The following is a 24728-nucleotide window of genomic DNA, read 5'->3' as shown; positions in this document are numbered from 1 at the left end:
GCTATAACTCAAGCTTAATATTACACCTACTTGGACAGTCTTGAACCTATCACCACGTGCGCTTACCTTAAGAGCAGACCACGATGGCTGGCCCGAGCTCTGCAAGTTCAGCCTGTGCACCAAAGAACACGCCTTTGTGGAATGAAAGGAAACCAGCGCAGGCCCGTGCTCAGTTACTCCTTTCCGTCTAGCAATCACGGAGCTGCGGCAGTTTCTTTGCAGTAGCTGCCTGTCTTCAGAGACAGGAACGAACCAGCCGCCCACAGCATCCATTTTAGCACATCTGACATCCCTGAAGGTTCCTTCCTTGATATTTGAACTGACACATTTTCCTTGAATTAACTTTTATAAAAGAAAGCAAATAAGCGATGCTGTATATTCCTACTACTAGTTTTCACGATATTTAATAGATGATGGTATAAACTGTAGGTACTAACATTTTCTGTCACAGAGAGGTGGCAGGGAGGGCAGGAAAAAATTATATATGTTTTGCAACTTCCCACATTAAACCAGCAGGAAGTACTACCAAGCCAAATATTTCTACTACCAGCTGAAAAAGAGTGCTGTTCCTTATTTGAAATTGTGCCAGCTGGCAACAAGAAAGAGCTACTGTTAAAAGTACAGCACAAATGCCTGAAAAATGGAGTTTTTAGCTCTGCTTACATTGTGATGAAGCTCAGCTCATACAGAAAAGCCACTTGCAGTTTATCCAGTAAGAAGTTAGAAATCCAATGCGTTTCCATACCCGAACTCAGCAGTTTGTTGGTCTTTAACAACACACCGCTTTTTTTGTAAGGAAGGATGCTAAGGGAACAAAATTAGCATGGCTGATACTGACCCCAGATCCACGGTCACTCTGCTGCCATGTAACCCCTGGAAGGCAGTTCTTTACGCAGCTGCATGGCAGGGTCTGAAGGGATGGAAGCGCATCCAGCAGCGGAGGCTGAACAAGCGCTGCTCTCTCCTCGCAGGCAGCAGGGACTCCAGCCCGGTGATGCGCTCCAGCAGCACCCTGCCCGTCCCGCACCCCAGCAGCGCCCCCCCCACTCCCACCCGCCTGACCGGCGCCAACAGCGACACCGAGGAAGAAGAGCGAGGGGACCTCATACAATTCTATAACAACATCTACATCGAGCAGATTAAAGAATTTGCCCTGAAGTATACTTCAAATGCAGTAAGTTAAATTCTGTGCTTTTCTCTAGTAAATAGATCTTTTTTAACTATACAAGCAGTAAAGTGCCATGAGCTCACCCCACTGCAAGCAAATCCAAGGGATTATATTTGCATGACAATAATTTCACCTCAACGACATACTCTGCTGCTAAAATACTAAGTACTTTCAATGCCTATTTGCTGTTTCCTCCTGTATAAAATACACCGCACTAAGCAATGTCATCCCGAACCTCAGACAGGCTCGGAAAAGTAAAATTTAAAAAATACTAATCTGGCCTAATAAAATGACAAAACTTGCATGTGTTCCAACTGCGTATGGTATGACATCAGTGGAAGAAAACTGAACTGTGCTTAAGGTGACCAACTCACAAAAGCCTTACTGTAGTGACACCTGAGATCAGGTACCAACTATTGCGTCATTTTCATTTTCCCTCGAGCAGATCGATTCTCCTCCGCTCTCACCCTACCCGTTTGTAAGGATGGGCTCCCCCCGCAGAGTACAGCTCTCCCAGAACCACCCAGTGTACATCTCGCCGCACAAAAACGAGTCGACTCTCTCTCCTCGAGAGAAAATATTCTATTACTTCAGCAGCAGCCCATCTAAGGTGAGATTAAAGCGGGTTAGTTTGCTTTTATAAATCCTTAATTCTCTACCTTTTCTTTCTGGTAGTGACATTAGAGAAGACTGTGCAACACACCTTTCTGTCTACATTGCTTAACATGTACTTTCTTACCTAATGCTCTTCAAACTGCCAGTTCCGGTATCTAAGGAGTTGTAAAGCAATTAGGTGTCCGAGCTCCCTGTGTACTTTTAAAAGTTACTCTTTGTACTGATAGACATGAAAGACCTGGGAGGCGCGGGAAAGGTACCCTTTGCTTTCAGGTAACAGAGGGGTTACCTGGTCTGGGAACTGCTAAAAGAGCAGAACATTAAGTACAATCACCTGCTCTTGTCTACCTTGGGGGAAAAAACCCAAATAGCCCTTAACAGGAGAGGACTTGGACTTACCAGGTGAGCATGTAAGGCTGAACCCTGCCATCTCTGGTCACCAGGAACGGAGCAGAAATCTCCCCTCAGAAGCACCTTCATGTTGGCCAGGAGTTGTTGCACCTATGGTGTAAGACAGCCGTCGTTACTAGGGGTGGAAGGCCTCTACAGGCATTGAAATGACGAGCTTGCTTGGGTCTGAGTAAGAGTCTAGCGTACACTAGTAATGGGAAGAGCAGCGCCGTGATTAAGGTTAGCCTGTCACAGGAAGCGCTTCGTCCTGTACAGATCTCCAGAAAGCAAGCATACGTAATCCCACTGTAATGCAATTACAAAAGTCCACTTTATATTTTGGTAGTCACACTAATGAGAGCTAATTCTACTTTTCCCCCCCTCCTCTCTCCAGAGGCTAAAGGAAATCAACAGCATGGTTAGAACTGGAGAAACTCCAACAAAGAAGAGAGGCATTCTCTTAGAAGATGGTACTGAAGCACCGGCGAAGCGAATCTGTCAGGAGAATCACACTGCTCTGTTAAGACGACTACAGGACGTGGCGAATGACAGAGGGTCTCACTGATCCAGTGTTTCAGTGCGGGTGCTCCCTCGCTGCTGCTCTGCTGGGCCAGGCTGCGTGGCCCGTCCCATGGCGCCACCAGGCCTCTGCCAGTGTCCTCAGCCAGGCCCTCCTGTCCCACCCCGGACACGGCTCCTGCCAGACTGCGCTGAGCCTTTGTACCCGGCAGAAGGGGCCGGCGGAGTCTCCCACTGCCCCGGACAGCGAGGACACGCTTCAAACCCTGCCACCCAGCCTCCCCCCGTGGCTAAGCTAAGCATAGGCAGCCGTCCCTCTCCCGGCTTTGGCTTCAGAAAGCAGCCGAAGAGCTTTTTGGTGCTTGGAGAAACTCATCCCTAATGCAGCTTTCTACCTTGCAACAGGTATTTAAATCCCTTTGCTCTAACCAGCCCACTCACACCGTTTCTGTCAGTGCTGCGCCGGTTTCATCTTTGGACTAGAAAGTTACACAGGCCTCAGACACGGCAGCACTGCACCCAGAAAACCATATTCAACCGTGTCCTGGCTTTTACAGTAACAGCCTCCACAAAAATAAGGACTTACAAGTAACATTCTAGCAAACTCCAGTTCCGCTTGGAAAGGGAAGATAGGAATAATCTTCTTCAGCCCTGAAGGAAGCTGTCCCAACGGCTCCTTTCCATCTTCAGGATGTTTCGTGTGCCCCTGAAAACCATCACGTTGTTTTGCTTTAATGTTTGGGCACCTTGTTGTGTAAAGGTAGAGAATTTTGTTTCTGCATCGATTTTAGCTGTGCAATGTTTTAAAGTGAACTCATGTTCAAAAGGTGGCACTTTTGATAGGGCTGCGAAGCGTCATTTTTAAGGCAGATTAGTTTTGCTGTATATTTGCAATGGCACTTTCTAAATGTGAATATTTTTTTCAAAGGCTGACTTCAGATGTCTTTCTGTATTGAAGCAATTTGACTTTTGTATTTATTTTCAAATTGACATCCCGTGGCTCCCCTCGTTGGCAAATGGCATTAAGAATGCATTTTGACTCGATGTATGTGCAGTAATGAACGCGGGAAGCTTGGGATGTTTGCTTTTTCCAAGGAATTTTATATGCTTGTAATGTTTTTTCGATCGCTTTTCTTGAGAGTCAGGAACTGGCCACCTCGCTTACTCAGTAGAAGGATGGTGGTGTCCATCTCTTAAAACATATATTTAGCTTTTTGCTTTGTTTTTAAAGGACAGGGGTTGGGGGCGGGGGGCAGGGTTGGTTTTTTTTGGGTTTGTTTTTTTTTTTTTTTAAATGGACTAAATCATAAAATCAGGCTGCCTGGGAGAAATCTCTCCCCTACTAACAGGATAAGGAAGTGATGCATATATTAGACTTACTTGTTGTTTTCATTTAAAATAGTTCCAAACTACCAGACCTACTAGGAAAGCGTTAAACATACTAACAACAGGTGCAGTACCCCTCTGACCGTGGGGCTGTTCACGTACAACGTAGCACAGTTGGAGTCTAGAAGTTTCTATAAGGAAGAAAAAAGTTCAAAGCTCTGTGCTTTCAGTCATTCCTGCTCCTCTGAATAATGGGAAAATTTAGGACTTAATTCCACTGTAAATTCAATTTAAGTAAAATAAAAACATCTTTCATTCTTACCTGCATAACAAAAAGGCTGAAGTCGAGAAATTGTGTCGATGTCTCTGTAAAAATATTTATGAAATTGTCAGACAATTCTTGTTACTCTGTACCATTTACATTACTTTGTATGAAAATACTGCAAGTGTATTTTTCAATAAAGAATTTATAAACTCACAATTTTATGTTCCCCTGTGAAAAAAGCAAAAACAGCTGTGCAAAGCTAAAAATAGCCGGTAGCTCTCCCAGCACTGGGTTTGACGGGTGAGTGCAACGGCAAAATGGTCATACAGTCAGGGCCCACGAGGCACGTGATACAAGTGATTGCAAGAGCTTTGGTCCAATGCTGCAATTAATGATTTAAAAAATAATAAAATAATTGCATGTATTAGTCACACAAGAAGGGAAAGGATTTGCTCTTGCCCCAGTTTCGTCATCGTGTTTGTTCTAAATGCGTTTCCTCCTGCGGCTCTGCCAGAAGGCGGCAGAAGGCAGCCTGCGGCAGCACAGGGCCCAGGGCTGCCGGTACCGGGGAGTCGCTCGCCACGCTGCTCATCGCCACAGAGGAGGAGGAGGAGGAAGGCTGCCTAGGCTACATAGCGGAAGAGGAAGGACCCTAGAACAAAGCAAGGTGGTCTGTCTTCCTTGCAGGAGCTTTTAATAGAAGATTCCCCATTTTAATCCAACAAAATAAGAACTATTTTCATACACAGTAGCCTAAGTGCTCATGGGAAATTAGGGGAAATTTCTAAGAATTCTTAATGAAGTTGTTAAGAGCCGTTTTGGGCACTGGCAGTCAGGTACCGTATTTTTACAGCTAAGAAAGCACTGGTTCTTCCCCTGCATTTTTACATAGTAGCCCTGGCACTACGTTTCATCAGCTTCTGTTGTTTCTATCCCTTTCTGAAACCGAGCTGTTTGGTAACCCTCAGTTGCACGTAACAACGGAGGTACAATCTGCAGTTTACGCTTTGAAACAGGTGGTAAAAAAGCTACTTCAACAAAGGAGTTCCAAAGGGGAAAAACATCCAGTGTCTAAACATGATTTTTAAAAAAAAAAAAAAAATCTCAAGTAGCTTCACGCCATTTCTTTCACGCCTTAGAATAGAACAGGCCGGTTGGAAGGGACCTACCATGATCATCTCGTCCAACTGCAAACTGAACTATTTAAGACTACTCTAGCATAACTTAGAGTTCTCATTGCTCTTTCCGCAATATTCTTTACAGAATTCAGAATGGCAAAGATAGGATATTCAAAAATGCCACTTCATCAAGGACTTAAATTTAGGTTTTCAGATAATTTTCCACTAAACGATATACCTGTACTAGGAAAGACGACAGCTGAATTCAGGAGACAGGAATTGATGCCAGTGGTATCCTGTCACTCCTCATTCGCCTAACCTTGCTCCTGGAACAGCTTCTTTTAATACACAAATCCGATTACAGAAGACATAGTTAGTGTTCTCTCCCCCTCTCAACCTAAAAAAAAAAAAAAAAAAGGGATGATCCAATTATTCATTCCAAACCAAACAAAATTCAGCATTCTTTAAATAAATAAAATTATTTTCTGTTCAGCAAACTGCTATTAGCATGGATTTAGCTTAGAGCAATCCAACCTACACCCCAGACCTACAGAGGTCCGTAACAGCTCAAAGATAAACAAAACTTACTCAACCAACCATCATTTTTACTACATCATTCTACCGTTCTTCCCTGTCATTGTTTTTACTGGTCTTTAACTGTGGCTTTTTCTAAACCCCAGCAACAATCAGACAAATAAACCAAGAGCCGCGCGGTCTCTGAGCTGCCATTAGGTAACAATTACCAGGATTTGCTCCATATTTAACTCCCCCCATCACTGAGCGTGGGGATGCGGTCGCGTTGCTGCTCCGCGCAGCAGCAGGAACCCCGTCCTGCACCTACCCAGCTGACTGACGCTGAGATGAAAGAGCATCCCAAGATTAGAAGGGATTAAACTTCTACGCAAGTCCTTCACCTAAGTGGTTTAGGAAATTTGCAAGTCAGTGATTTATTACAAAGGCTTCTGAATAATCACGAAAATAAATAGAGAGGAACTATCACGCTCCCATTTAAGACTCCAGTTCTGTCTCCCTGCCCAGACGGCACATTGCGCTCAGTCACAACGCCAGGCCCATGTGCTGCTTCACACAACAGTCCTTTAACTAAACTTTTCTAATGCTAAACCTGAAGCATTTACATTTTAATTTCAGCCTTCCCAAGAAAACTGTAAGAGAAACAACAGCAGCAACAGAATAATGTTCACAACACTTTAGTAGCTACACCCACAGCCAGTGCAGTAGCCCTCAAAAACTCTCCCCACCTGCTTTCCTTGGGAGAAAAAACACATCACCACTTTCCAGGCAACACAAGCGCGGCTTTCAAATCAGTTCCTCCATTTCTCTCTGCTATTGCAAACTCCGAACAGGCATTTGACAATCCCAAGGCACTTGCAATTCCTCATAACCTGCCTGCTGTCTGGGATACAGAGGCTAATGGGGGCATTAATGCCACACCGAGGAGAAAGCTGACCGAGGTAAGCAACATGGAGCCACCTCTTTTTCCTTTCTACTGGGTTTTGAGGAAGCTGGCTGTTTCTCTCACAAGCTTTTACAAGTCCAACACCGCGTTAAAGTCCACTTAACTGCGCCAAACCCCCTTCCAGAGACTTCCCCACAGAAAAGCACGACTGAAAGCAAGCTGCTCAACAGCAGGGTCGTGTTTGACTAAAGCCATGTATTTGTTTGAAAGGTTAACGACCAGTGGCACGTGACATGGAGGATGGAGTCAAATCGAATGAATGCATATTTGAGATTATCAGAAATCTGTTCCCTAGAATGCAAATAAAAAAAGCCAGAAACATTGTGAAGAATTTTTTTCTTTTTAAGTAACAATTAGCTGCACAAAAAGCAAGACAAAGGTAGGCCAGCAACAAAAGAAACATTCTTCAGCCTCAAGTCTGTAGCCCCAGCCCATGTGCCCGGGCACTCAAGGCCTTTGCTTCTCCCAAGCATTTCAGCAGTACTTGAGGCAGAAAACAACTGAAGTCCCACATTACAGACACGGTCACAGCCCTGTCCTGCACCACCTATGAGCTTTTTTTCCTGGTACAGGAGGAGGGAGGCTGAGCAAGGCACTGGTTCCACCTCCCCCCATCCCGCCCTGCCTCCCGCCCAAAGGAGCAGATCAGCAGCGAGATCACTCACCCTTTTCCACGAGCGGTGGACACGGTCTTCAATCTCTTTGAAGATCCCAGGGAGATGAAGATCCATGGTGGGAGATGAAGCCAGGAGCTGTGTGCAGAGCTGCATGGGGCCCACAGAGCTGCACATGGCCACACTGGCCCCAGAGACACCACAGGTGCTGCCAGCACACCCTTAACCTGCCACCTCTGGTAACACACCGCACCTGAGAGCGGGCACACACAGCCTCCCGACCCCCTCTCACCCACGGAGGGGGGCCAGACAGCTTCTGTGGCTGGCAACACAGGGTAAGAATGACATTCTTTGTCTTGAAAGGCTGAAAAATTAAGGTTCAAACCCCAGTTTTACACTGGCAGTAGTTTCCCAAGGATCACTGAATCAGGGAAGTTTCTATGCTCACACAGGAGGAAAACCACATGTGTGCACATACACGCACACGTGCTCTAGCACTGTTACTCCCTAGCTTTTCAAGGAACAGCTGTGGCACTAAGCTACTGCTCCACAAGGTTTCTGCTTCCTTCTGCTTCCCCATGGTGGGTAAGGAAGAGAGAGAAGGACAAAAGTCTTTCCGCACATATCACAGAACTGACAACAGGCACAGCAGTGAGAATCACTTGCCTTCTTCCAAGATACAGAGGTTTTTCCTTCTTTTCCATACTGATACATGTAAAAAATTACAAAAGGGTTACAGCTATCTGCCATTCAGGTCCTGTTCTCACAAAATAACTTTAGCATGCAAGACAAAGAATGCAAAACCAATGTTAGAAAAACCATCTTCAAATAAAAAGGTAGAATGTTCCTACTATAGAAAAGAGTACATAAACCAAAGTGGCAATTCAGAATTTTGCACTCTCCTCAAAGTTTTTGATCTGAAGACAGGACTTAACAATTTATTTTTGTAACATGTTTTTTCAAAAAAATAACATTACCTTAATGCCCCTTCTCAGCCTCATAACAAAGCTGGACTGAGAGCTGAGCTAGAGGAGACAGATTCGTGTTGAAGACAGCAGAAACCCAGTTTTCACTGAGTTACTTGCCCTACGAAAGCATACCAAGTCACAGACATCTCACCTGGTGACTGACTCACCTTGACAAAAATAGCCTTTTGGAAGATCTGCACTCAGCCACCACTTTCAATATAGCGTACAATAAAAAAAAAACCACAGCGCATTTAAAGCCATTAAATATGTTTAAATCTGCTGTACTAATTCACAGGACCAGAGCCTGTCTTTGTTTCCATAGATCCATACCTCACACATACAGCCTTTGCAAGAGCTTTCAGAAAACAATAGTTCAGTTGCAAGTACCTTGCTCAGAAGCACTTATGCTTAGAATTCCTCTTTAACCTTGAATTTGTTTAGGAAGGAGACAATTATATTTCTCTTACTACACAGAGTGTAAGCGGATATACTAAAGTTTAGATAGAACAATTTAGCATTTAGTCAAGAACATAGGTACCAGACACTTTACAAGATGCGGAAAGGGCCCCAAGAAATGCGACTTTGGATGCACTTCCTTCTCTGCCTTAAAAAGCATCCTTGCTCTCTGCACTCCCTCTGCATTCTTCAGTCTGAAGAGGAATTCCAGCAGTACTAGGGACACTCCAGGCAGCCCCAGGAAACCACTGTATCTCAAAGGCAGAAGCTTTAAAAGGTTTAAAGCAACGTCACACAGCAAGCAAGCACGCAAGCGATTTCAATGTTACCTAAAACAGAGTAAGTACTTCATTTATACAATGTTAAGTGCTGCACAGAAACCACTAAAGTCATCCATAACAGCACATTAAATTAAGCATTTGGTATGCTTGATTTGATGTATGATAGCATATAACTTGTGAAGTCTTTGTCTATTTCCTTAAGAGCTAAGTAGTTCTTCTCTAAAAGAACAGGGAAAGGTTATATGACAAGTGGATTTAGCTTGTCAGAAAAAAAACAAAAGACAAAAAAAAAAACCCACAGAAAACAAAGCACACCCCACATAATCTGTATCTATGAAGTCACTACTCCTTGTTACTAGACAGCAGGGTTTGCATTAATGCCATCAGCACAGGTATGAGGAGCCAAAAAAGCAGCCCAGCTTTTGATAGCAAAATGCTTTGGCAAGAATAAGGCTATGACATTAGGAAGACTCTCGTGAAAAGCAGAAGATGCTGTCCTGAGCTCACACATGCTTTAGGAAGGTTTCCCACATGCGGAACAAAACCATATGTAATCAGTCTCATCAGTACACAACATCCTGAATACACACGCAGGCAAGTACATATGTAGCCAGCTGCTTCCATTCTGGTTCCAGTCTTTGCTAAATGTCTACAACAGACAGAGGGACAAAAGCTAGATCACGGTTTCTTTTTATTTTAAGATGTCACTATTAACACACATTAGTCAAGCTATCCTAAGTAATCCCCTAGACACCTAGGGAATCTAAAATCCTCTAAGACTTTATTAGCTCAAGAGACCACCATTAAAAGCTTTGACTTTAGTGTTTATGTAAAAAGTCTACCAAGCCTGACATTCTGCTTTCACCCTGTCAGACTGATGTGCGCTTTAGTGACAATATCCATTTACAAATCAATAATACATCATACATCATCCCCAGCTTTACCTCTGGAAAGTGCTAAATGGAGTCAATGAACCATCTATTTACAATTTCAAATCCTAATATATTTACAATAGAAACCAAAGTATTTAAAACCATTAAATATAGTGTTTAACTCTGCTATATTAGTTTACATGAACACAGCTTACCTCTGGCATCATATTTCCTGATAATATTCCTGCCAGTAATTTAAGATTTTTTAAAAAATTGCTATTCCTGGAGGGAAAAAATAAAAGCTTAAAAACCAACCCAAAACCTCCAGGCATTTCAGAGCCCTGAGGAATTACCCACCCTACACAGTCTTCAGGTAGAAGTACTGCAGTGTTCGAGAGACTTCCAAACTCCAGGCAAGCCTTTAAAACCTAATGCATATGTAAAACTTTAAGAGTCAGTAATCCATTGAACAGGTTTACTGGAGTCACTGCTACCATTCAGCTTTTACTAATCCGTAGTCAAGAAGGAAACCGCTGCTTTGCCGTTTCTCCCTCCATTACATTCCCTCCACCCACAGAAAGTGTTTTGTGCACCACAGTCCAGAAGAGCTAAGTAGGCATCGTCTTCTCTTCTTTGCTGAAAGGCTGAACTGAGCCAGGCTTTACCCATGACAGGCCAGAAACATGCATGCTTTTGCAGTGCTGCTCTTCTGGCTTCTTCTAGGCAGAGAGAGTTAAAGTCAGAATTGTTAGACACCCCAGACGCTCTTAAGTCCCTCCCCATCCATTATACCATCCATTTACAAGCGTAGAAGAGGCTAGCATCATTTCCTCTCCTCAAAGAGGAATGGTGAAATGGCTACTAGTTTAATTTTTGTGAATGTGTGTGGCATCCGTAGAATAACCCTGACATTATAGGAGAGTTTGAACGACTTAGTTCATGTACTGCTACTCCATCACACCATAAAGATTAAAAGATAATCTTTGAATAGTGCCTTTTGCTTGAAGGCCATGGCCCAGCACCACTGACCACACTGTTGTTTGCCAAATTTCTTGGTTCTGCAGAAAGAAGTGTCAAACCAAATCAAAGCATTTCCGCCGTTAGCCTGACGACATAACTGTAGCACACTACTTTGCTGTGCTGGGCACACCGTGGAGGAGCACTCCACCCCAGTGAAGGCTTCTGAATGCACATTAACATACCAAAGTAGCAACTGATACCATTGCTATAGACCATGGAGTTTCTTAATGCTTTCCAAGGACAGTCCTTCCCTTCCCTGAGCATTTATCACAGTTAAATGCTTGAACTGTAACTATTTCTACCCAACACAATGCAACAAACATTTGAGACTGACTTGCAATTTAGAAGAAGAAAAAAAAACAAAAAAGCTTCATGTCGAGGGAGAAAGGTGCAACTTAAAGTAGTTTAAGAAGATCTGTAAATTAGCTACCTACTCTAGCAGGCCAAAGAAACAGAGCAGCTCGCAGGCTTTTTGCAAAACAGGAACTAGCCCTGCCTCCACACTGCTATAGGCTCAGCAGATCACCTGTATGCCAACTACTTCAAACCTGGAATGACACATGAAGTTCTAGAAAGGGATAATTATGTGAGTAGACTTTGTCATATGATGGGAAGCCACTGACAAAGCAAATTAAGTCAGCAAGAAAACTGAACCTGCGCTTCTGTCCCTCCCCATGTTTTGTGTAGAAGTTAGCACTGCGTGACAGAATTGCCACAACACATCAGACAACAGGGATCCGTTGGGCTTGAGCCTGGCAGAGTGGCGCCTGCCTATCACGTGCTGAGCACAGGACATTATCTAGCAAACGCCATGTGCTCAGCAGGGAACTGAGACAGTCTCAGCAGGGAACTGGGACATCACAGCCTTTCCTGGGCTACAGTTCCAGAATGGGCTAGTTGTTTCCCAAGGCATAGGAATTACATGGGTAATGAACAAGGACCCGGGACTGCAGAAGAAAGGAAAGACAAGATACATGATTAGGGAACTTCCTTTTACAGGGAAGGAAAAGAATGTTCTCAGCTACACTGACATTTTGAAACAAATCTCCTAAGGCACAGAAGTTTGGCCATTCCTGGTATCAACAGAATACTTGAGCGACTGAAGTACCATACATGCAATAGTTACTGAAGATGTTAGTTTTCATTTAAAAAGAAATTAACAGACATCTCCAAAGAAAAAAGATGAAAGAAAAGTCATCACTGGCATTACGATTGCTATCAGTCTCTCAGACAACACCATATCGCTTCCATTTCAAGCACCTCAACCTGTTCTTTCTCATCTGGTCTTTGATTTAAAGGATAAGAAAGAAGGAGGTGGAGAATGAAGGAGAAGTGGGGGTGGGAAGAAAGAGTCAAAAGTATTTTTTAAGTTTTTATAAGAACATCAAGAAGTTAGAATCTAATCAAAATGTCTCCCTGTGTGTTCTAAGGCTGGAGAAAGGCCACCTCACCTCAAGCCCTGCTGTGACTCTGGCAGTTGGGAACATTGCTACACTGAGCTTACAGGCAGCATATTGTATTAAGACCAATCTAAAAATCTCATTCCTGCCAAAAGACATGCAAGAACATGAGTTAAAGCTTGCAGTGAGGAAGACTGAAGTTTGGACTGACAAAAAAAAAATTCTTTTTTTTTTTTAATTACATAAAAAGCAGCAAGTCACAGCACACTGATAGTGCAAGGAGCCCCAGTCATTACCTAATACACTCAGAGTGCCTTGCCAGATCAGCAAAGATACCAGCCACCATTTCAGAATTCCTGGGCACTGCAAGTGGATTGACTTGTCACACCACTCAGCGCAGACCCAGAATTCCTGTGTGCCAGCTCTAGTCAAGTGCAAGGAAATAGTCAAAAGAACCAAAAAACTCAAGCACCCCCTACCCCAAAACCAAAGGTGTTACTCATGTGAAAGTTATATGAACCAACACATTCTTGCTATATCAGTAGGAGTGCTTTGTGATAGAAGTAACTCTAAGCACCGTTCGATTAGCTGATGTTGTCTTATTAGAAATCAGCAGCATTAGCAACGTGAGCAACGTACTCTGCTTGTGCTGCTTCAAAAGGTTTGGAATGAGAAGAACACCCCAAAGCTTTGTTCAGTAATGAAAGATCTCTCAATAGAAGAGAACAAAAGTTGGGGACTGTGAGGTTATGCAGAAGTGGTAACTACCATGACAAGTGCAGGACAAGCTAATAGGCAGTCAGCAGATCTCTTCTTTTCCCTCCTTCCCTCCCTTAAAAAAAAAAAGTCTGCCAAGTGTGCCAACAACTGTTCTAACAAAGCTGTCTAGCTGGCTAAATGATTAATTGCTTAACACACTGAAGTTAGAGCAGTGACATAACTGCTTAATTAGGAGACCAAAACAGTTTCAGCATGCCTGCTGATCCAGAAGGGGAGTAGAATAAGGTCTGTCTAGTACATATTAATCACAAAGAGACAGAGAACCTTTCTTTCCTTATCAGGCAACAAACCCTTACTGTAGTGAGGATCTGGACTTAGCCCATACCTTCTGAGTCAACATCTTCTCTCTAGCTTCATCATGTATAGCTGGATTCCATGGAGAAAAACTATGGAGAAAGTGTAGTTATCCCTTAACTTTGCATTTTTGCAAACGGCAGCATAGACAGAGCAGAAAGCAGCAATTTTCCTTGGTTTAGTTTGTTGAATTTCAAGTAAACTACAAGTCTGAGTTTTCAGAGTTAAAACATAGAGATAAGAACTAAATTCAAATCGTCATGGATCTTTTCAACAAGAAACACTTAGGTTTTCATTTTTGTTTGCAATGAGAGCTGGCAATTCAGCAGGTGCTACATGAAATGCAACTCACATTCACTACGGAGCTGACTGTGCCATCCCCCAGGCAATGAAGCTTAAAAGCATTTAAAATGTACAACTGAAGCTACAGTCATGAAAATTGAGTTCAGGAAAACCCGAATGCAATATTTACTCCACGAGTATCACTACTTGAGGCAGGTGGGGTGTTTGGGGCACTTTTTTGTTTGTTTTGGGGCTTTTTTGATATTTTTTTTTTTAAATCTTGGTTGCTTAGTGAAAAACAGTAAACACAAGTGTGATTATATTTAAGATTCTCTCAACATTAAAACGAAAGGAAATGAGGGTAGGAATATTCAAAGTATTGCTATAAATGTAAGAAAAAGCAGGTCAGTCAACTTGGCAGAAAAAGGCTTCAAATCAACAACTATACCAAAACTGTTTCTCAAAACATTAGGACATGATAAATTTGCTCATGGTACTTACATAATTGCATAGGGATCCTCTATTTTGGGCTGATCAAATAAATGACTGCTGCATAGTTTGACACTGTCCACCACTTTACTTTTGAACAGCTGAATATCTTTTTCATACCTGCAAAAGAGAAGTAAGTAATGTTCAGTAATTGTAAGGAGGCACAGGTTTGCTCTAGAAGCACAGACAGACTTGGCAAAGCCTCAAGTTTAGTTCCTAGTGCAACCAGCTCTGGAGGCAGAGACCATGAACTGATAAACAACTTTACAAATCTCTTGTTTCTGCAAGTCTATGCAAAAATCTGTTACGAGACCATGTCTATACGCATGGAAGATACTTACAGCACTGCAGCCTCAGGGTTCAGAGGACTCGTTGTATCAATCTTGTAGAAGACTCTGCGAGCATACATTAATACTTGCCATATGTGATTATGATTTCGCCTAAAAAGAATAAAGCACAATGAAGAAAGGAACAAACTTCTTTCAAATTATACATCAATATGTTACCACTAACCTCCATTTTGCAAATGCTCTTTTCACATCCAGTTCACCAGATAAAGGATCCACTAGTGGATGGAAGACAGGCAGATCAAAAACCAAGCGCTGCATTAGAAAAAAGAAATTCATTATGACAACTTCAATCCTGGTGTTAAAACCACTGAGTGAAGGTCAGTCAGATGTTGCTTACAAATACTAATTAATTGTTACTGTACGAAAAGAAAGCAATCTGAAATGATTTATGCCAGCTGTGAAACTGTAACCCAACACACCCACATTACATGCAGGGTCTTGTCCTCTCTCACGTGCTTATCACCAAATCAGGAAACTAATCCAGCTAACTGCACAAGCACTAGTGCCAACACAGGTAAGAATATCAGATAAGATCAGATTAAAGGAGTTTTTCTGGTTTAGCTATTTGCGACTGAAAGCTTTTTACATACTTGAGCTACAATCAATACTTTTTTTATCCTACTCATTTTTAAGTGAACTGTGCAGTGACACCATACTGTCTTCAGTTCTGTAGAGCTAATTTCCTCTGGTGTTTGTGCATTCTTCCAAAAGAAAACTTGGTTTCAACCAGAAGCCCTACGCTCGCAAAAGAATGATGGCTGTACGAGAGATACCGAAGCCTAACCTTTGTAAGAAACTGTTTCCTACTATATCTGTCCTTCTAAAGACGATAGCTTTACACAAAACTTGACACCAAGCAGACAGCTTCCTGACATAGCAACTTGTCCTCAGCTACAGCAGTTACATAGACCCATCCCCCAATCTTCCTCTTAAAGACATTTGGCCAAGTGGACTGGCTGCTCTGCCCTGAGAGTCAGACTGCCACAAGATTCTTTTCTTATTATTTTTATTTTTTAATTGATGTAATAATTTGGATACTTTTCCCTAAAGAGAAAAACAAAAAGCAGAGATGGAAGGTAACACCATACTATCTATCTCCCTCTCCCGCTGTTTCACCAACTTTCTCCTCAAACTCTTTTAGTTATTTCTAAAAGAGTATTTCTTTTAGTATTTCTACGTAATTCAGAAGAGAGACATGCAAGAAATCCTGCAGTACTACAGCAAGCCCAGCACAGGTGCCTGGATTTTATGTTCCACTATATTGCTACTCAGAATTTGGATACTTCTTTATAAGTGTTTGAATGCTAACTTCCTTGCCAAGGAAGTAGCAGATCAAGAGCTGAGGTAAAAAACTGTCTGATTACTTAATACTCTAATGCGTTTAACCTCATGAAATTCACTCTACACCAGCCTCAGTATTCAGAGTAACATGATTCTTCCACAGATGCTAGGAAATATGTACAAGACATCGCAAACGAGCCCAGCCAATTGAACAAAACTAGTTTAAGGAAACGAGAAGCTACGTTAGCTTTAACAAAAGGTCATACTTAAAACACCAGAAAACAATAAAAATCCAAGACACACACAACCACTTACCGGGCAGTCTCCATCTGGGTAATTATCAGGAATATAGACAGTAAATTTAAATACACCGTCCTGGTACAGCCCATGTCTTATGAATATTACACCAAACCACACTGCAAGTGAGAAAGTTTGCTTGAGTGAAAGAATTTAAGAAAAAAATAACATATATATGAAAAAAAAAAAGTTAAGTTTAAACTTACTTAATGCTGATCGGTAAGATGGCTGCACATAGACACCTGGCAATTTCTGCTTTACAACCAAGGTACTGCAATTAAAATCAGTATTTAGAACAGCTCCACAACCACACTACACCTACAGCAAGTTGACAACAATGAACTCAAAATGTATTGCCAACAGCTTAACAAGGGACTTCTTCGCAAACTTACAATCAGTTCCCAAGGGCAGATTCCCCACAGAAGGAGGCGGCAGAAAACTAGTGAAACCAAATTCTTTCGCTCTTGCTCTTCCTACCCCTCCACTTAAAGAGTTACTAATGGGAAACATTATTTCTCCAGTTAAAACTGTAAACAGGAAAGCAGAATGCATTTAATGCATGTCAGTACTGAAATTTCCACTTTTCTACCAAATCCCCAGTTTCAAAGTAAAGAAGGAAAAAAAAGAAATGCAATTAAGTCATTCTGAATGCAGACTTGCAGTCAATTGTGGTTAATTCTGAAATGTGACCAAAGCTTTAACTTCAATTTTAAACAAGTAGTTTTTCAGTTTTAGATAAAACTATGCTGCAGATCAAACTGAAATTACAGTGGCAACTGACAAAACAAAGTAACAGAGAATAAAAAAAGACAGGCAAGAAGCAGGGTATCTTAGAAAGCTGAACCGAGTGATTCGAGGCATCTCATTAACAGGATGGACCAAGTCATTTTCCCAACTTGCACTTATTTGCTATCTCACTTCTTGAGATGATAATCCAGCCATCACCTTCAGTCATCAATGATCAGTGCATTATGAAAAGAGTTTCTATCTCTCCCTTTGCCTTTTAGGAAAGTCCATTTGATAATCAACCATACTAGCAGGGCAAAATGTGCTATTTTTACTGTTTTTTAAATAAACAAACAGAAGAAGTTGCTAGTAAGTTCAACCAGCTGTAGTTGTACGGTATGCAGATTCTACTGAACACTATAAATGATAAACTGAATTATTCACTTCATAGGTTTTCCAGTTACTTGGCATATAGGCCCAGTAAACTGAACGCCTCATGCGTACACAAATAAACAATAATATTAAAGCAAAACATTAACATAGTTCTCTGCTTATGATTTCCATAATTTTCATTATTATTTCCCTAATAACGTACTTGTTAAACAAGAGGAGTTCACATTATGATACCAATATGTTTTTGCATGTTGCAGAAGAAAAACAAATTTCCTGAACTAAGAAGTCAGGGTCAATTCCCTGAAAAAAAAAAAGTTTTGAGAGGTCTCACTTTCAATTTAATGGTTAAATGCAAGAACTGAGAGTCAGTGTTGCATAAGGACTCCAGGGATTTCATTCCAAAGGGCTCTACATACTTGAGAATCCAGTACATCTATTACAGAGGAAGTCCCTTCAGCTTTGTAGCAGAGAATAGTTTATGTAACTTTACATAACGAGTAAGTTTTGCAGACAAATAAGAGATTTGTATGCTCCCACAGTAGCCTACAAATCACTAGATTGGATCAAACGCAACTGATCCAAGGAAACCTATTTAAATCACACTAACTCCTCCCTCATAAATTTCATGTTAAATATCACTGAAAGACAGGAAAGAATATAGTCTTCCTAATATCCATTTAATAAGCCATATCAGGTGGTGTTCAAGTGTTCCATGTAACAACCGAAGGAAGCTCCCACATCCTAAACTCCATTAGACAGTACCATACATTCACAACCATATTCCCACTAGACATTTACTTCCTTCTATTTTAATATTTGGTTCAAAAATTTGGTATTTCTGATGAAAAAGCTATTAGGGCCACTGGTCAGGATGCCTAAACCCAAAATGTGTTTACTTGAAGACTGAAAAATACATGAATTCAGAGAACCACACCTAAACACACCCTCATCTCATTCTCCTCTTCCCTGCTACCTCAAGAGATAGACTGCTGCTCTAGAAAAAGAATTTTGTGAGACTTAAGTTTGACTGCCTTCTTCAAGGACTAAGGCAAAGGCACCATGCAAGAATTAGATCTCTGTGCATTTTTTCTTCCCATTGAAGCATAAGCCCAGTCACCTAAAAAAGAAAAAAAAAAGTGAAAACCTACAATTCTGCAAGGAGGGAATACTCCAGATAAAAAGGCCCATAAGAAGCGTGTGTTCCATTTGTTGACTGGGACGACGTGGCAGGGGAAGCAGGTTTTGTTATTGGCACAGCATTCTTTGGAATAGAAGGCAACTGTTTCTTTGTAGAGGCTCGTAGAGGACTGGTTCGCAGCTCTCCACTCACAGTTTTCTCGTCAGCGTCAGGTCTCTGTTAGATTAAAAGGGAGCTATGACATTACAGGTCATATTTCATAAGCATTTAATATATGAACATATTTTAACATAGGTTTAATCCCAAACTTGGTAATTAGAAGTTTGGCCAATGAAACAAACATATCTTGGGTTTTGGTGTTCTATTGCTTGTGGGTGGGGGGGTGGTGTCTTTTTGGGGTTTGTTTTTAAATAGACTTTTATTCAATCAAACCTAGCCTACAAGTACAGAAGTAATCAATGATGGATAGGAAATCTGCAGATTAGGACAAATGCTTAAGGAGGCTTACATTCATTTAGAAACTGGAACCAGATAGTATATAACATCAGCTTAGAAGTCAATCTATTTCTAGCACACAGTGCACCACGATAAATCATTTCCACTGACAAGCATCCTTGTGTTCTAGACTTCAAAGAGTCTTTAAAACTAGTGTAGTAAAGCTGAGATGAAACAAGAACTTTCTACAGAAAACTTCACGTATTTCACTTCCTGCCTGTGCTTAAGACACCAACATCCCACTTGGAACTGATCATATAGTGCATTCCCACTGTGGGGGAATCACTGTTTAGCAGTGACATCAAGCCCAGTTTAAACAGTTTTGCTATAGTAACCTTTTTATGCCTATGCTGTATTTTATTAAAAAAGAAAAAAAAAAAACAAAACAAAAAAGCTTTTCTACTTAATTGGTCACTGCTACATCGTGTACAGACCTCAAAATCATTCTGTAGACTGCCAAGACAAATCTGCAGGCTACACACTTGTGATTAGGCTCGTTGTGGTGAAACTAAAGACATGACTTAGCCTATACTGTTTCGAGGCGCTTGAGACTTGGATCAGTAACAATACGTATGTCACAAGCGTCATCAACAAAGTTACATAATTTGCCCTGGCACTGAACACCTGAGAAGGGATTAACCTGAGAACTATCATGCTTTTATACACACAATACAGAGTAGCAATAGCATTATGGAGGTGCAGTTTTGTCAACACTGACTGCACATGCAATACCTGGCTAAGTTCTACATACGACAGTAAACAAATGTCCTAAGAAACAAGTGCTTCAACCATTTGAACAAGTTTGTTCCGTCTTTCCTACTCAAAGATGCTTCAGATAAGAAAAGTAAACAAATTCTGGGGCAGACTCCATCCACAGGCACATTCCAGTTAATGCAGCTCAAAGTTAGCTTACACTTTCATTGAAGATTATCACAATCCTCGTCATAAAACACACACTCCAACTGCATTTGTAGATTGTTTGATGGTCTTTTCCAGAACTGCTACCACCCCTCAATGCACGTTAAGATCTTATGGCATCCATTCATTAAATATCTACCTTGCGCACAGAACTTGTAGACATGCTCCAGAAAGGGTTCATAACGCGTATTCCAAACAAAGGATGCAGCTTTTCAGTGTCTTCAGAGTGTCCTTGGGCCTCTCTGGTTTATACCCTAAAAATAGATAGAATGAATATGCATTCTAACAGATAAACAAGACTTAATATAAAAACAGGATTCAGATCCAATTCTGAACTTACAAAAATATAAAGCTGACTGCAGAAGAAAAATTCTTGTAGTTAAGACTGACAATAGCTAAAATTGCCAAAACTCTATTACATATCAGACACCAGCACAATAATATAGTTGTCTATGAAACAATTTTTGTGCATGAATCCCTGCCTTCTTTCTGCTAGAAAGTAAGTTCTCTATTCTACGCTTTGTCTTGCCAACTGGAAAAAAGAGACCATCTATTGGCTCAGCACAGGCAAAAAAGATCCTCTACACATGCAAATATTAAAAAGTTATCACTTCATCATTTCAGACCAGCATGAGCCAGTACTAGAATGGCTTACTCTGTAGCATGGTTAAGTGATGCCCCTCGCATACAGTGCGGACTTTGCACGTTTCTGAAGCACTCCAAGTTTGAACAAATCTCTACCATTCCCAGTAAAAGAGATGATCCTCCCATTGAGTTTGCATCATCTATGTGTCATTTTGTTTTCGTCTGCTTTGGAACACCACCAGGAATAGACAAAGCCGCAGAACACAGAAGTTTTTCTGTAGCTTATTTAATGGTTTCATTATGAGCACTAAGGCTTAGTGCTCTTTAGATCAGCAGTTCAATAACAAAGACTTCAGCATTATTTAGAGTTTCAGTGTGTCATCTACTGTGTATGTCCTTGTTTTTCTCTCACTCTCTCTTTTTTTTTTTTTTAAAGTCTTGCTATTGTTTACACAAGAACTCTTATCCACAACTCTCTTGTCTAGCATAGCCTATTTCTGCTCTCTTCCCCCCCTCACCGCCCAGTTGTCCTAGTTTCCCTTTCCATACCCACCTCCCCATTTCTGGCTATATTAACTAAGGTTTCAAGGGAATTCACTTTACTCAATTTCTTTAATAGAAAGTTGTACAACATTGACCAAGGCAATTCATAGGATGTAAGAGAAACAAGAGAAAATGACACAGGCTTCTATTGTGGTCAACACTAAGTTTTTCTCCAGTAAGGAGGCACCACCTGATCACCCACTGCTTTGGTTAGTTTATACACTAAACGGTAATATTATGATCAAAAATCTTCCTAAAAGGAAAAGAAATGCTCACATTGTTAAAAGAAAAAAAAAATAAGCCAGAGGATTTATCCAAAGAAAGCTTAGCAACGGTAAATTTTTAAAAGCAACATTGATATCAAATCACAGGTATCCTTCCAGACTGTATAGCAGCCAAGCATTCAAAAAATGCAAGCACCATGCAGAAAAGTAATGAAAATTAATTAATTTCCCCACCCCAAAATCATCTCAAACATTCCGGTACACATGATTCCTCCAGATATTTTTCCTCTTCAGCAGCCAAAGAGTCTCACATCATTCTGAGCCACTGAAAACAGAAAGTCAAAGCACGGTTACTGTGCTGCGGCATGCCCTGTGATAGCAGGGAGAAGATGTTTTCACTTTTCCCTATCTCCTGTCTGGAAAGCAGAGCCATGCCAGAGGGCTATGCCATCGGCCTCTTCTCTTCCATGAAACTCAGCCAGACTAAGGAAGACAGCAAGACGCTTGGCGAGGAAGGTACAAGACATTTCCTCAGGAAACTTCAGTGTAACCAGAGGGTGGAGGAACTGACGCACAAAGAGAGCACCTGAGTGCTATGGCTTTGACAACAGAGAAAAGTGCTGGAAGCTGAGGTACAGGTTGGAAGACAATTAGCTGGAATCTGGAATAATTATGGGGTTTGGGTGGAACTTTTTTCTTGGTTTGTTTGGTTTGGGCTGGTGTTTTTTAAGACTAAATAATATAAATTGCATTATTCCAGAACCAGAGATATGAGATGCAGGAGCTGAACAGGACAAAGAATGAGACATGTACGCAAAAAACAGCCTAACCTATTACCAGTGAAACAGGGAACCGATCTAGAAGCTTGATAACTGGCGCTAGATGGAGTTCAGTCACTTACTCCACCTTTCAGAAGGAAGCTCTGCATCTCAGTACACTTTGAGCTTTGTTGAAAAGCTTTTCATTAGAGAGACGCCTGTTTACAGGCTATTAAGAACAGTTTATATCTCCAAATAAAACATTATGTTAGCTCTAGTTAAGCTACATAGATTCTCCTGCACAGAGATCTTTTATCCAGTTGCCTGCCAGTAGTAAGTGATATACAGTGTTGTCCTAAACTTATTAACAGACTTCTTGTCTCCAGTCTCAATCACCTGCTAAAATACTATTTATGATGGAAAACTAATAACCTCAGAGTACCAGCTTCCCAGAGGAGGGTCATTTAAAAAGCCTTTCAAGGTGTTTAAGAGTTTGTTTATTTCAAATCACTCACTCCCTTCCAGCTATGCTACATGGGAGTGGAGAATGATTTCAGTACAGGAAACGTACATGTGATTGCTTATGCTCTCCAGTACCTTCACCTCACAATTTACTACCCCACTTCAATCACAAGAATAATTAAAAAAAAAAAAAACAAAAAACCAAAAAAAACCAAGTAACAGCATATTTACATTAGAGCATTCTTCCTGCTTCTCACTACACAGACGGTCTGCAGCACATAAGGAGAGGCAAGTCCCAATGTCATTAAGCGGAATTTCTAGGCAGTTTAGTCATTCCATCTACTACAAGGTACCTACCATTATGGCAGCTTATAGTGCTGTAACTACTGAAACCATCAGCTTCCCAAAAGAACCCAATACACTCAAAACCACCCTGTCTCCTTTCACAGTCATCATTCACAGTGCCTCAATTAAGAGGCGGCTTAGTAGTGTGCCACTCAGTAATACGTTCTACTAATTTCTACTACTTCAAGAACAGAAAGCAACAGCAACCCTACTAAGCAGTCCTCCTGACATGGGCTTTTTATAGCTATCTTTTTCGATAATGTTTTCCGTCTAGCACAACAACTGCAACTAAAAAAAGACACAACACAAACTTGTGAAGAAACATTATTTCAAATGCTGCTTCTTGGAAAGGCCTTCTAACTTCTATACAGCACCGCATTACTAAGGTCCTACCACACCTGGACCAAGAAAGCCACCTGCCACCAAGCATAACCTCATGTTGACGTTCACCAGCACTGAGGTACACATGACATCTGTCAGAGCAAGTGTAAATTCATGTAGTACTTTATCATCACTCTAAAATACTTCAAAAAACAAAAGTTATCACTAATGAAAACAAAAATTTTAAGTACTTTGCTTTTGCACCTTTTCCTTCTCTACGCCAGGTACTGTCATTAAAGATTACTTCTATTATTTTTACCTCCTGTCATATCACGTGTCATATTTTTCCCCCATCATCAGCATTAGATTAAATATCACACTAAACCAATTTGACAAAAACTTCACCTGCCTGGAACAGAGCACTTTTCTAAGTATTTCCTGGATACATAAACAATTCCTCAAGAAGCAAAAAATGGATAAACTTATAATATAAATATATATATATATATATATGCTTTTATGCATTTTATTCCCTACCTAAAAAGGAAGGGAACCACTCCTACCCCTAAGAAACAACAGAGCTGATGAGGCAGAGCACTAGAGAAGAACAACACGTGTTGATCACGACACTATTACACCTTTGTCCAGCAACTCTGTCAGTTTACATCAGAACACATTCCTCCTCAGCACCCATACTCCTGATCTTCTTAGGACCCAAGGACTTCCCTACCCTACACCTGAACCCACTGCACAAGGCGGCAGCTGCCGAAGGAATGCTGGCAGCCAACAGGAACACTGGCCAGTCAAGCCTGTTTGCCAACTCTTCTTCCACGGACAGATCGCACCTTTCACACCGACACCTGCTGCTCTGCCTTCAGTCCCCTAACGCACCTCTTGTGAGGAGCCAGCTCTTGTACAAGAGCTGCCGGTTTAAGCACACAGGGGATGGCCTGCCGAGTTTCTCGGGATGGCTGGGCTTCCAGAGGGATCCGCCAGCTGGGGGGCCGGTGGGTCACAGCAGGGAAAACACATCAGTTCTGGGAATTCCCCAGACTCAAGCGGGGCGAACCCTCCCCTGACATTCCCGGCGGCATTTCACGCCGAGGCCGCGGCAGTGCCCCGCCGTTCGGGAGGACGCGGAGAGAGGCCCGCCGGGCCCCCGCCCCAGGGCCCTCAGCGACCGCGGGACGCCTCACGCAGGGGGCCGGCAGACGCTCCGCACGGGGCGAGCGGGCGGGCGCCGCCCTAGCCCCTCCCGGCGACAGGTGAAGGCCCCGGCAGGGCGCTGGCTGACGACCCCCCGCCGCCGCCCCTCAGCGCGGCCGGGGCCCTCAGTCGCCCTCCCGCGCCGGCGGGCGTTTCCTCCCCGCGGGCACCGCGCCCGGGCAGGCGGGGCCGGGCCCGACGCTGTGGTGCCGCTGCCGCCCTCCCGCTCGCGCGTTCCCTCACCCGAACCGAAGCTCCCGCCGCTCCGCTGCACGCGCGGCCCAGGCCCCGCCGCCGCCGCTCCCCCTCTACCCCCGCCGCTGCCCCATTTAAAGCCCGCCCCTTGGCACCG

General features: G+C 42.3%; 2 protein-coding genes across 10 annotated transcripts in view; one reads left to right on the top strand and one right to left on the bottom strand.

Annotated features, from left to right (window-relative positions):
• Positions 1-4499, top strand: part of RBL2 (RB transcriptional corepressor like 2) — a 25415-nt gene extending 20916 nt beyond the window's left edge. For 3 of the 4 annotated variants that reach the window (XM_054201640.1, XM_054201642.1, XM_054201643.1), the window contains 3 exons: positions 972-1174; positions 1611-1778; positions 2568-4499. In XM_054201640.1, the coding sequence (XP_054057615.1) occupies positions 972-1174; positions 1611-1778; positions 2568-2738 (542 nt within the window). In that variant the 3' untranslated portion in view covers positions 2739-4499. The remainder of the gene's footprint in view (positions 1-971; positions 1175-1610; positions 1779-2567) is intronic. The other variant, XM_054201641.1, reaches the window with a different exon arrangement.
• AKTIP (AKT interacting protein) overlaps positions 1-24728 on the bottom strand; it is a 26726-nt gene extending 1998 nt beyond the window's left edge. For 2 of the 6 annotated variants that reach the window (XR_008466437.1, XR_008466440.1), the window contains exons 1-14: positions 24620-24678; positions 21519-21609; positions 20072-20186; positions 18530-18735; positions 16469-16533; positions 16281-16381; positions 14848-14936; positions 14676-14774; positions 14347-14454; positions 13595-13655; positions 5640-10788; positions 4341-4384; positions 2183-2284; positions 67-342 (exon numbers count right to left, since the gene is read on the bottom strand). Coding sequence is in view for 2 of the 6 variants with exons in the window: in XM_054201644.1 (XP_054057619.1) it covers positions 10678-10788; positions 13595-13655; positions 14347-14454; positions 14676-14774; positions 14848-14936; positions 16281-16381; positions 16469-16533; positions 18530-18735; positions 20072-20113 (882 nt within the window). In the remaining 4 variants the exon portion in view is untranslated. Of the gene's footprint in view, positions 1-66; positions 343-2182; positions 2285-4340; positions 4385-5639; positions 10789-13594; positions 13656-14346; positions 14455-14675; positions 14775-14847; positions 14937-16280; positions 16382-16468; positions 16534-18529; positions 18736-20071; positions 20187-21518; positions 21610-24619 lie in introns of those variants that run through there. The other 4 variants (XR_008466438.1, XR_008466439.1, XM_054201645.1 and 1 more) reach the window with 3 other exon arrangements.

The sequence above is a fragment of the Rissa tridactyla genome, chromosome 4 (assembly GCF_028500815.1).
Source record: "Rissa tridactyla isolate bRisTri1 chromosome 4, bRisTri1.patW.cur.20221130, whole genome shotgun sequence".
In the NCBI taxonomy this organism is placed as follows: domain Eukaryota; kingdom Metazoa; phylum Chordata; class Aves; order Charadriiformes; family Laridae; genus Rissa; species Rissa tridactyla.
This window is presented reverse-complemented; position numbering and strand designations above follow the sequence as displayed.